Below are 13,563 nucleotides of genomic sequence, written 5' to 3' on the forward strand. Positions count from 1 at the left end.
CAAGGGTCAAAAAGTAGATCTGAACAATTTATTACAATTGTTTACAATTTATTTCCGTAGCTTGATGGTCACATGATCGGTGTCATGAACCTGACCCTGGAGGAAGATGTCTCTATGTACATCTCTGACACTGCGACTAACAGCCGGTTGGTCACAGGAGCTCTGCAGACATATCCTGATGGTGAGATATGACATGTTAACAATAAATGATGAAATATGTAAATACAAAAAATAGAAAAAAAATGGTGCTCTCATTTTTAAGATTTCACAACTCTGAGTACCGTAATCATTTTATACATGTATAATGATATTTATTCACCCACTTAAGAGTTTGAAGGAGGTGTATTGGAGTCACCATATGGTCGATTGGTTGGTTTGTTTGCAAAAGTTTGTGAGGCAAACTACTTATACAGGTATCACTCTGATAATTGGTACACCAAGATGGGTCATAGGGCCTGTCATGTTCTTTCCTGACCTACATGTAAGGCCATTTTGTCTTAGAGTTATGTACCCAGAAATAAGATTTTGACAATTATGGCTATATTTGTGTTTGTGGAGCAAACTTCTTCCACAGTGTAAGAGGTTTCACGCTGTATCTTTGTGCACATAATAACCATGATACATGATAGTAGTGCGATGCATACTTTTAGTGACTTACAACCATTGTGTCTTAAATTTATAAGCTCTTGAATATCATTATTACATGTTTGACTTTATTGGAACTTAAGAAGTTAATTACACACACAGTTTCAGAGGTATCACTGTGATACTGGATAGACATTACCACCATGGTGGGTTGTAGTGCCTGGCAATTCTTTTTTGTGACCTACAACCATTTCATTTTAGAGTGTTGTGCTGGTAAATCCCATTTAACAAATTTTCAATTCTAAACTTGAGAATTATGAATGGGTGAGCAGTGGCACTGATTGATCTTCTCCTGGTATTGACATAATAAAGGTGACAGTGGGAGCAAATATGTATCATTCATTTATTGTCCTGTAAAATAAGTATGTGTCTTACCTTTGAAGTTACTTTTAACACACTTTTTTTCGAAGTGTTGTGTTTTGTTTACACTGATTTTGATATTCAGCCAATGTCTAGCTGGAATCGAAACAGTTTCACCAGATTCTATGTTTGAATGATCCTGGCCATTTTGCATGAATAATCAACAATAATCTAAAAAAATATCAGTCAAAACATATATTTTTACAAAAAGCACTTTCTTTCGTGTCCTTGAATGACCTCACATGTACATGTACACTTTTATTGTTGAAAAAGCATAAAAGCTGACTGTCGGTTCTATAAATCTGACAGGATTGTGCAAGTTTTTTTTAGTTGATTTTACCATTCAGATACATGAGTTTGTTGGCGAGCAGCAACTTTGAATAGTGGAAGTGATGTAATGCTGTCTGTGCACTTTTTCCATGGATAATTATTCTGATAATAGCCTTGCATGCAGAGGGCATAAATCTTCTAAAGATAGTAATGTTCTAAGACAACTAAAAACATGATGCTCTAAGACTCCTGAACATACGTTGTCTCGCCATACAAGCTTGCTCTACCATTGACCATGAGGACCAAATTAATTTTGAGGTGTCTTATGTCCACATAGGCTATATACAACCATTTAACATCTCAATATTATGTTCTTCCAGGAGTCCTGGGCATAGGTCGTCTAGCCATGCAGGCTGGCTCCATCATTAATCATGAAGACCACTTCAACCTGGAGGTGTCTAATGTCCACATGCGCTACGACTCCCTTATCACAGGAAACCAGATCACCGTCACTGCAGGGGAAATACTCATGGAAGGGGAGGCTGCATTTGATGTGTCAGGTAGAAAGGAGTTTTTATTTGAAAACCTAATTGAAAGTTACATAAACATTGGTAACAAATTTTAGATTATTTATGGGTTTGGTTCAAAATGTGTCTATTTAAGAAATTAATGTCTCTTTTTGCACGTGTTAGTTCAATAAAAGGTACTTTATTATATAACATTTCTGCATAATAAAATCCTGAAAGATTTTATAAGCTTGCTGTTTTAAAAGCTTATGAAGTGGTTTAAAAGCTCAGAAGGAAGCCATAACTGCCACTGTACAAGATATTATTATTCAACTTGGTTCACCGCTTAACAATGATAATACTTTGAATTTACCAATTTTTGCAAGATGAAATATAAGTACAGTTGTGTTTCTAAATGAACAAAGACGACACATACATGTAGGGAGTGTATTCTTGTGTTACATTTTTGTTTCCATTACAAGATGATGGTCTCATACATAAATAAATGTTAGCATTGTATTTCTATGATTATACAGACCATAGGGGTAAGAAAGGATATATTGTCTGAATACAAGTGAGAAGCAGTTCTCATATAAATAATTAACCTGTATCCTTGAATATATTTTTGCATATTTTTTTAGGCCGTGGGGGTGAGGGTAGCCTGTCCTCTGGCTGGGGTGACTATGTCATTGGAAAAGCTAATGTCAGTGCTGGAGTGGGTGGTGGTCATGGAGGATATGGTGGTGGGGCCAACTATGCTGGGCTCAACTCAGGTATGGCTTTGACACAGTTAATGGGAACTTCAGTTCATTTTGACTGTCTAACTTTCCTGGCATTAATAAAGTTACTTATTGCCTGTTCAAGACCTTTCTGTAACTACTGAGGAATATATGTTTCTTCCAGTTAAAACTAAATAAGCTTATAGAAAACTAAATAAACTTATAGAGAAAAAGAACTAAATTGTTTAATTATTTCTCATAAGGAGTGTTAAATTGACTTTATATAGTGTTGGACAACCAATCATGGAACCATTCTTATTTTGATGTTGAAATTCAACTGTTCTGTTTTAATGTTGAAAGCACAAGTCTGAGATAATTTTACAGTCTAAAATATTCTTTTTTAGGTGGCCCCTATGGCTCCTTTAAGATCCCCCAGCACACAGGCAGTAAGGGAGGAGGCAGTGAGGCCGGGATGGGCGCAGGCAGGATTGACGTCACAGTGTCTCGAGGGCTTCATCTAGACGGTAACATCTACACTGTGGGTGGCAATGCCTTGGGCTCCAACAGTGGAGGAGGCAGTGGTGGCAGTGTGTACGTTGTCACTCAGAACTTTTCTGGACATGGCTTAATAGAATCCACTGGCGGGAACGGGTTCGGTTATGGGTATGGTGGTGCAGGAGGGAGAATTGCGGTGCATGTTCAGTGGTTTAAGGAATACTCCGGGGATTTTATCAGTTATGGAGGATTTGCTGGAAGAGATGCATGGGATTCTGATGAGACTAAGAATGGAGCAGGCGGTACCGTCTACACCACTGATTCCAACTCCATAGGGCTTGAGAAAAAAGAAACAATTGAAATTGATGGCCAGATTGTCTATGTTGATGGTTTTGTGAAGCTCGTCATTGACAACGATAATAGGAACAAGGTCCTCGGCACAATGGTGATGAGTGACTCAGGATCAACACCATATGAGTTTGAATTTGATGAACTGGAGGCAAACAATCATGCAGTGCTCTTGATTGAAGGGCATGATTCTATACTTATAGTCCACATATTTAATGGTGACCGGACCGGGCTCATGTATCTTCAGGGAAATCAGAAAGTGTACTCTGAGTATGTTGAGTCAACAAGTGGCTACACGGTCGCTCCTGTAAGCTACAAGATAGACTACGGAGCTGAGATCATTCTTCCGTCGACCACAATCCTCCTTGGTACAAGAAGTGACATGAACGGCCTATTGACAATGGTCCAGAACCTTACAGTCGCTGAGGGAGCCAATGTTGTCTTCTCCTCCACAGCCCAAACGGCTCAGATTGAAGCAGGCCAGTATGTAGATCTGACTGCACCTGGAAACATCAGCCTTAGTCATCTGACAATCCAAAGAGGCTCAGAGGCAACATTCACCGAGAAACCAGGAAATGACCTTGTCCTTGACCTTGTGAAACTGAGTGTCAAATATGAAGGTCTCATGTGGATGAACAAAGGTACAATAAACTCAGCTAATGCCATAATTGAAAGCTTGGGTATCCTGAATGTTGACTTTATGGGCCATGCTGAAGAAACTGGGCCAGGTGCTGGCGGATCAAATGGTACTTTTGGATTTGGAGGGGCCCATGGGGGACATGGAGGGGCACCAAGGCCCCTAACAGGTGGGACCCCCTATGACTCGGTGTACAAGTCAACACACCCTGGTAGTGGTGGGGGTAATGGGGATGGTCTTGCTGGGCGAGGAGGAGGTCATCTAAACTTGATCGTGGGAGAGGTTCTTTGGATTGATGGAGAAGTCACACTAGAGGGTGAGGCAGGCCAAAGTGGAAATGCTGGTGGAGGGAGTGGAGGTGGAATCTTCATAGAGACTACAAACTTTACAGGCTGGGGTCATGTTGATTGTCATGGTGGGGATGGCATTGGAAATGGTGGAGGGGGCTCAGGAGGGAGAATATCTGGCCATGTTAACTTCAAGAACACTTACATTGGTCGCCTGAATGTTGTTGGTGGACATGGTCATGGACTGTATCCATCAGGAGCTGCTGGGACCGCATACATTCAGGAAAATGAAAGAGGCCCGCAGTATGCAGACATTAAGTATGACCCTGTTACTGGTGACAAAAACACGGCAACACACAGAAGACTGGAGGTTAACAATGACGATATTGACAAACATTTGTATGTCGGCCATGCAGAACCATGGCTCTACACCATGCTGTTTGAAGACGAACAAACAGAGTATGAATTTGATGAAGCCATGCTTGAGGGTCACTCCAATCTGATGATAGAATACCCCACAGGCACCACCCCTGGCCTGGGATCCTGGACCGTGGAAGTGCAAATTCATATCTTTCTGGGAGACAGAACTGGGGTATTCAGAATCAGAGACAGCCAGAGACTGTATGTTGAAGTCATTGAATCTGTGTCCAACGAGACCATTGCTCCTTGCAGCTTTAGAATTGATGACGGTGCTGAGGCTTTCTTTCCAACAACAACAAACCTGCGAGGGTCCAGGACAGTGCTTGCAGGTCAGATAACAGGAGTAGAAGACATGTTGATTCGACAGGGCTCAGTTCTCTTCCTATCAACAGCTACCACTGCTCTGATGGAGAACAGGCAATACACCATGGTTACCACTCCTGGTAATTTCTCTTTTGCATTTCTACGCATCATGGCTGGTGCCCAGGCAGAATTCAGGGATGTGACTGGCCTATGTGTTGTAACAGTCAATGAATTTTATGTCAAGTACCTAGCACTGCTGTTAATGAACTTCGTCAGAATTGACTCATCCTATGCTCACATTGAAAGTCAAGGACAACTTAACATGGATGGAGTAGGGTATGGACCAGAGACAGGCCCTGGGGCAGGTTCTACAATAACAGACTCTATACTAACCGGCACAGGGGCAGGTCATGGCGGATACGGAGGAGGACCAGGGCCATCATACGGAGGAGTTCCCTATAACACCATCTACAAACCTGAGGAGGCAGGGAGCGGTGGTGGTAACAGCAATGGAATAGGTGGTTCTGGAGGAGGCTACCTGGAGTGGTACAATGGAGACCTCATTGAAATGAATGGCCTGTTGACACTAGCTGGCTCTGATGGCAAAGGTGGCAATGCAGGTGGTGGAAGTGGCGGAAGTGTGCTCTTGTATTCCACCAATATCACAGGACATGGTGTGATTGCTGTGCCTGGTGGTGATGGTGCTGGTTATGGTGGTGGAGGGTCTGGTGGAAGAGTTTCAGTCAACTGCAGGTTCCGCTACTCCTATGGAGGAGAATACCATAACTATGGTGGAGATGGCCACAGCAGCACAGTCACCAACTCCCATGCTGGAGCATCAGGTACAACATTCAAGGAAGAGAACAAGCGGGCTCTGCAGTACAGAGAAACCAAGTATGACCCAGTGACCAACTCAACCTTCTTTGATGTGGATCACCACATGATTCACACTGATAATAGACTCAAGTACAGCCCAGCACCGACTCTTATTCAAGATCCACCAAGAGAGCTCTATGAGTTTGATGAAATGGAGATAACAGGATCTTCCTATGTGTGGATTTACCATCCAGATGGTGTTGCTCTTGTAGAAGTGATTGCCCACAGTTTCATTGGAGACAAAACAGGACAGCTTCATATCAGAGATAGACAGAGAGTATGGGTAGAATTCATTGAGTCTGTAAGCAACATCACAGAGGCACCAGTGAGCTATATCATTGATGATGGGGCTGAAGTGGTTTTCCCGTCTGAGGTTCACATTCATGGCACAAACAGTACATTTGCTGGACTTGTCACAGGGGTGCACAATATGTACATTGAAGACAGCAGTGTAGCAGAATTCAAGAGTACTGGTAAAACTGCTCTGCTTGAAAATGGTGCATACTACAGGGAAACTGTTGCTGGTCACTTCATCTGGAATGAGCTCCATATGAAAAGAAGAGGCACTGCAGGATTCTTGGATGTCGCAAACGAGCTGAAAGTTGAAACCAGCGAAATAAGGGTGAAATATCAAGGGAACCTGTACATGAACAAGGCCACAATTAACAGCACCTATTCCTGGATTGAGAGTGAAGGAGAGTTCCACCTTGATGGACATGGTCACAAAGCAGAACTCGGCCCTGGTGCTGGGTTCTCTGTGAATGGAGAAGGCTATGGTGCTGCACATGGTGGATATGGCGGAGGACCTGACCCTTTAAATGCAACTGAGCCATATGGAAGCATTTTTTCCCCGCATGAGTTTGGAAGTGGAGGTGGAAATGGCGGTGGTGTCGGAGGTGCAGGAGGTGGTGTTTTACACTGGATTACAAGTCACTACTTTGAACTGCATGGATTACTGGCTTTGCAAGGAGAAGATGGGCAAGGGACCAACACGGGAGGAGGCAGTGGTGGCTCAGTATTGATAGAATCCATGAACTTCACAGGCCATGGTGTGATTGACACAGCTGGAGGGGCTGGGACAGGCACAGGGGGTGGAGGAGCTGGGGGTAGGGCAGCCATCCACTGTGAATGGAGATACTCCTTCGGGGGAACATTTGTTAACAATGGAGGAGTAGGTGGATCTGTGGCAACCTATGAGAACCATGCTGCTGCAGCTGGTACAACCTTTGTCAAGAATAATCAGAGGCCACTGGAGTACAGGATTGTGAAATACATGGAAGCATCTAGCATCAAATACTTTGAGGTGGATCACAGATACATTCACATGGACAACAAAGGAGTAGCTTCACCCGTAGCAACAATGATAATGGAAGAAAACACACACTTGTATGAATTCAATGAAACCCAGGTTGATGGCAAAACTAGAGTACTATTCTACCACCCTGCTGATGCTTCTCAGATAACAGTCATAATTCACTTTTTCCTCGGCGATCGCTCAGGTCAGGTCCACATCAGAATTAACCAGCTCATCTATGTGGAATATGTGGAATCTGTATCCAACAGAACAGAGGCTCCAGTAAGCTACATCATTGACAATGGCTCAGAGGTTGTGTTTCCAACTGAAGTCCACATGCAGGGAATCAACACAACTCTTGGAGGCCTGCTCACAGGCATGCATCACATGTACATTCAGGATGGCTGTACTCTGGTTGTTGAAGACACTGCTCAGACAGCCCAGCTAGAAAATGAGGAGTATGTAGACAAAACAGATCCTGGAAATTTCACAATTCCTACCATAAATGTCATGAGAGATGGTGTCCTTCAGTTCAGAAAAATAGAAACAGACTTTACTGTGAGTGCTGCATTCTTGGAGGTAAAATATGGAGGCATCATTTATATGAACCATGGCTTTGTTGATGCAGGTGATGTTGACATTGAATCCACTGGAAAGTTCAGCCTAGAAGGGCGAGGTCACCCAGCAATGATGGGTGAGGGGGCAGGAACAGGTCAGAACGGAGGAAGTTATGGTGGTGTGGGCGGAGGGGCAACAGATGACGATGCATATGGCTCATTGTTTGACCCAACCCATCTTGGAAGTGGTGGGGGTGGCAGTACAGGTGGAGCAGGGGGAGGATTTGTCATGTTCACAATTGGCAAATCTTTCCACATCGATGGCGTCATTGATGCTTATGGCTTAGATGCCATTGGGAACAGTGGAGGAGGAAGTGGAGGTTCTATCCTAATTAAGGCTTACAACATGTCAGGTAATGGAATAATTGATGCCTCTGGTGGAGATGGAAGTGGGACAGGCCATGGTGGTAGTGGAGGCAGAATTGCAGCCCACATTGAGAGCACAAATCTCTTTGCTGGCAATTACATGTGTAAAGGTGGTCAAAGTGGGGATGGGAATGCCACAAAAATTGGAGGTCCGGGTACCATCTACAAGTACGAGTCTGCTAGAGGGCCTCAGTACAGGGAGCTTAAATACAACCCTAGGCTTGGAGAAACAATGATCATGCCTGAGCACAGGAAATTGTTAATTGAAAATGGTGACCTTCAGACCACCAATCCAGCTGTGCTTATGGAAGAGAACAAAAGCTACTACGAGTTTGAGGAAGTCCAGGTTGAAGGGTACAGCTATGTGCACTTCTACCACCCAGACACTGCAAATGTGGTGCAAGTGAAGATCAATGAACTGACAGGAAACAAGAAAGGCATGGTAAGAGTGCAGAGCCACCAACAAGTCATGGTCAACTTTGTGGAGGCCACTCATACTTACCTGGACTCACCATGTGGGTTCCATGTGGACCCTGAAGGGGAACTCATTTTGCCCTCAACCTATGTCATGTTGACTGAGAAAGCCATTATTGGAGGTGTGCTCATTGGAGTTGAAGAACTTATTATTGAACGCAATGCAGAACTAGTTGTTGACAATAATGCAAGTACAATCCTTGTTGATGAAATTACAATGGGAACACTACAAACCTCATTAAACCCAGGAGTTGTTGACTTTTCATCAATCTCTGTCAATAATCTAGGCCTTTTTACACTGGACATGAACCCACAGCATCCAACAATAGCAGCTGGTACCTTTACAGTCCGCAATGGTGGGACAGTGATATCTGCTACACAGCAGGCCACATTTGAGACAAGCGCTATGACAGTTGAGAAGGGAGGGTTGATCGACGGGACAGGCGAGGGTTATGATCTACAGGATGGACCAGGGAAAGGAATTGCCAACACTCACGATGCCAGTGGTGGCAGTCTAGCCAGTGCAGGTGATATGATTGTGTTATTAATTACAGGATAATTTTTTGGTCAGAGATTATCCATATGAATTAATTCTAATTGCATATATTTTATTTGAACATATATTCCCATGTTTCACAGGAGTTGTTTTTGAACATTTTTTTCCAAAATATCATTTTCATCTAATTATTACTTTTTGACTCGCTTAATACTGCAATCAAAACTTGTTTCATTCCCCCAACTAGGTGGACCTAGCTACCATGGAGGGACAAGAAGTACAGCCTATGGTGTGACAAACTGTTCAGATGAGGTGTTTGGTAGTGGAGGTGGTGGGGAGAATGGTGGAGCTGGGGGATCCTACATACACATTGTTGCTGGAAAGGTGATTCGTTATACATATTTAATTATAGATTTATGTTGGATAAATAGTTGTTGGAATTTGGAAAATGGTGGGGCCGCTGGATCCCTCATACATTTTTTTTCTGGCATTGTGGGATTCTATAAACTGATACTGTACTAAGCTGTAAAATCACTGACAAATAAAAATAAAATCTTGGCACTAAATGGTACTAATGGAAGAAACCTGTCCAGAACCTGTATGACTTTGTTGAGTCAAACCTTAATAATGTCCACTTACTGGTGTCAAGTCTTGCTTGTGATATAACAGGGACATGGATTGTTGATTTATAGTGTCTTACTCAAAGTACATTTTATATGACAGCAGTGTTTTTTCTTTGTAATATTATCTTTAAGTGAAATCTTTATTCATTATTCATGCTACCATATTACAGATATAAGATACTTATTGATAGTAATTGCCATCAAGCATTAACATGTGTATCTGCTTCATTTTCAGCTCCTTAAAAACTATGGAACCATATCTTCCAATGGTGTGGATGGACTGTCTACATACAAAAGTGGAGGTGGGAGTGGCGGCACTCTCAAGGTCACAGCCACCGCACTTCAAGGTCGCGGTACATTCACTGCACATGGGGGTGGTGCTACCTTCTATACTGACATCAATGGAAACATCATTGGTATGTTTGACACTTCCACTTGTTGTTAGGTTGTCTGATTTTTAATGGAAAAATTGTCGTAGCCTTGGCATCAATGTCTGATGCCATTGCCGTAACTAAAATGTTTAGAAAATTCACATGAAACTTAGTACCCATGTTGTCAGTGGCTATACACACCATCATCATGTGTATCAGGGCCCATAACTGTAGTTTTGATATCAGTATAGTTATTGCCCTTTATCAGTTGCCAAAACCCCACAGATGAGAATAGGATCTGCAATGGCAACTGCTTGCTGTACTCTGGTGTTACACTGTCAATGTCCATTTTTTAAATGTCTTGTTTCAGAAAATAAAAATTTCATCATTCCCCACCTTTTGTGCCTTATAACTCAAAATAGAAATTTTAATAGAATGACATGAATGATAGCAATGAATTGCATGATATGGCTAAGTAACAAAACTGTTTGTCATGCTTTCAGGTAACGGAGGTGGGTCTGGGGGAAGGATTTGCATCAACTTGTCTGAAAACTACAGATTTTTGGGAACTCTCACAGCCATTGGTGAGTGATCTTTAATTTTATGTGTGGAACATGTTGAGGGATGTTACTCAACAACATTCAATGACACAAAAACTCATGCTTTTGTTAAAACATCTTGATGTAGATTTATTATTTATTTCATTGATTTTGTTTATGTGTGACCGGGCCCCAATTTCTCAAATGATCTTAAGCATGATAAGCATAATTAGCTTATTTTATTAAGCCAAATTCCTTTGTTATGCCCCCCTTTGGAGAAGAGGGGGTATATTTATTCGCACATGTCTGTCGGTTGGTCCGTCGGCCAGTACGTTCGTTGGTAAACCAAAGCTTGTCCAAGTGATAACTCGACAATTCCTGGACCTATGGTCATCAGACTTGACATGAAGGTTGGGCCTGACCAGTAGATGACCCCTATTGATTTTAGGGGTCATCAGGTCAAGGTCACAGCAAAAAGGTTGTCAAAGCTTGTCCAAGTGATAACTCAACAATGCCTGGACCTTTCAAACTTGACATGGAGGCTAGGCCTGACAAGTAGATGACCCATGTTGATTTTAGGGGTCATTGGGTCAAAGGTCAGGGTTAGGTGACCCTCAATGCAAAAGGTTGTTTCAGTGATAACTCTACAATGCCTGTACCCATTGCCCTCAAACTTGACTTGGAGGTTGAGCCTGACCAGAAGATGACAACTATAGATTTTAGGGCTCATTGGGTCACAGTGACCTAGAACGCAAAAAGCTTGTCAGTTTGATAATCAACAATGCTTGCACCCATGGCCCTCAAACTTGACATTTAGATTGGGGGGTGACCAGTAGATGATATATATGTTATTTTGTGAGTTATCTATTATGAATAAATTCAAGGCATTGATGCCAAAATCAGCTCATTCTGAGCGTAAAATTTAAAAATGTCAAAACTGTCAATCTTCCTCATAAGTCCATGATAACAGGATTAAGCTAAGCTCACTATTTTTGATATTCAATAAATTTCTAAATATCTACTTCTTTGAGTGTTTTTATACTTAAGACAGGAACTATCTTGATGAAAATCACAATAAACCAAAATCTAATCTAAGTATTTTTTATATGTAATTGAAATAAGCAACTTAAGCCTGTTATTCTTAAGAAGTTTCAAGAAATTGGGACCAGATGATTATGTTCTATATTTCCGATGGGCACTCCTATGATAGCTACCATGGGTCACTAGGGACAATATGGCTGGTCAGTACAGTGGGTAGTGATTTGACCATTCACCTCTGGGCTGACCACAAAAACCAGATCATTTTATTCTATATTTTCATTACCGTAAACCATGTGGTCACTACCATGATGATTACCATGGGTCACCAGGGACAGTGGCTGGTCACTACAGTAGGTAATAATTTGACCTCTCACCTGAACCAGATGATATACCATAATATTAATTTTCATTATACCAGGTGGTCATTCCCATGATGGTTACCATGGTTCACCAGGAACAGTGTGGCTGGTAAATACAGTGGGCAGTGATGTGACCACTCACCTTTGGGCTGACCACAGAAACCAGGCCTGGGGGTGTGAGAAACATGCGGTATATGTGGATGTACAAGATGTGACCTATATGCATCCCCTGCGAGATGCTTGCATACATCCAACACAGGTATTGCTTGCAAAACAGTAATGTGACTGTTAGAATTTTTAAATATTCATGCATTAGTTTAAAAGAGAAAAATTACATTGCAGTAAAGAGCATCTTTTTTTTTAATGCTTACCTTGCCAGAATTTTTCAAATAACATGTAATATATTTGACAAGAAACAACAATAAAAAAACTAGGGATGGCAATGAGTGCCCGAGTATTCGAATACTAATTTACTTAATAACTAATTTGCTAATAAACTCAAATTAATGGATAAAGAAACCCCCCTAAAAGCAGTACTATTTTAAATTTCCTTTATAGCATGATATACTGAGACAACATATAGACGATGTACAGGGCATTGCCAACAAGTCACAATATATTGGCCATCTTATCTGTGCTAGGTACATTATTGACCCAATTAAAATAAATGACAGTAATTGTGAGATTATACAAACTGTCAACTAAGAGCCATAATTTTCAGTTAGCAATAATGTCAATTAGCAAAGTTTTAATAGCGTTATTTCTTTCATGCTTTACGATGAAATATGGGGTTTTAACAGTGAAATAACAACAGTGAAAATATCAATTTGATATTTTCACTGCAAAATAAGGAGTGAAAATATCAATTTTCAGAACTACTTTTAAAATCCTTTGTTGTTACATGTACTTGCCTTGGTCAAAACAGAACACTGGACTTCAGTAAATTATGTCAAAAAATGTTTAAAAAAATAAAGAAATATTTTATAAATTTAAATAAATATATAATTGGAAAATAACAACTAACCGTTTATTACCGGTTATCCCGTTTATCAAACATTTTACTGATCTTTGAAGCTGAATGTTCGAACATTTGCTTTCATTCCAAACAAATTACAGACAAAAACAACTGTTCGAACATAAATAAAATTTTATAGCATCGTTCAAATGTTAAATAATAATTATGTATGAGGGGCGCCCCACGGGTAGCGCCGTAAAGCCCACCCTTTTCAAAAAAGGGGGTAATTCAGAAATAAATAAAAAACAAATAAAACTCCGAAAATAAGCATAAAAGAAACAGAAAATTTGTTTATTTCAGTGTAAGATCGTATTTAATTTCACTCGTGATCATAAAAAAACTACATTTTCACTCGTGGCTTCGACTGTTAACAAATAATACACATTGAAGCTTAAATAATGAACAAAATTGATTGGTTGATGGGCGTAGTTTTGCAAAGATCATCACTGTTGATTGGTGAATGTCTTTAATGGAGAATTATCTAGATTCAGTATGGAGAAAT

The 13,563-nt window shown here is 41.1% G+C and overlaps 2 protein-coding genes across 2 annotated transcripts in view; both read left to right on the top strand.

Moving 5' to 3' along the window:
• Window positions 1-7,134, top strand: part of LOC128217484 (uncharacterized) — an 82,688-nt gene extending 75,554 nt beyond the window's left edge. Inside the window, exons 91-95 of the mRNA XM_052924640.1 lie at window positions 61-181; window positions 1,656-1,835; window positions 2,423-2,554; window positions 2,905-7,037; window positions 7,081-7,134. Of these exons, the coding sequence (XP_052780600.1) occupies window positions 61-181; window positions 1,656-1,835; window positions 2,423-2,554; window positions 2,905-7,037; window positions 7,081-7,134 (4,620 nt within the window). The remainder of the gene's footprint in view (window positions 1-60; window positions 182-1,655; window positions 1,836-2,422; window positions 2,555-2,904; window positions 7,038-7,080) is intronic.
• The window catches only part of LOC128217628 (uncharacterized), a 57,957-nt gene continuing 51,395 nt past the window's right edge, over window positions 7,002-13,563 (top strand). The window contains exons 1-5 of the mRNA XM_052924894.1: window positions 7,002-9,144; window positions 9,361-9,497; window positions 9,972-10,152; window positions 10,611-10,691; window positions 12,106-12,305. Of these exons, the coding sequence (XP_052780854.1) occupies window positions 7,140-9,144; window positions 9,361-9,497; window positions 9,972-10,152; window positions 10,611-10,691; window positions 12,106-12,305 (2,604 nt within the window). The 5' untranslated portion in view covers window positions 7,002-7,139. The remainder of the gene's footprint in view (window positions 9,145-9,360; window positions 9,498-9,971; window positions 10,153-10,610; window positions 10,692-12,105; window positions 12,306-13,563) is intronic.

Source organism: Mya arenaria, chromosome 14 (genome assembly GCF_026914265.1).
Source record: "Mya arenaria isolate MELC-2E11 chromosome 14, ASM2691426v1".
NCBI classification, from domain to species: domain Eukaryota; kingdom Metazoa; phylum Mollusca; class Bivalvia; order Myida; family Myidae; genus Mya; species Mya arenaria.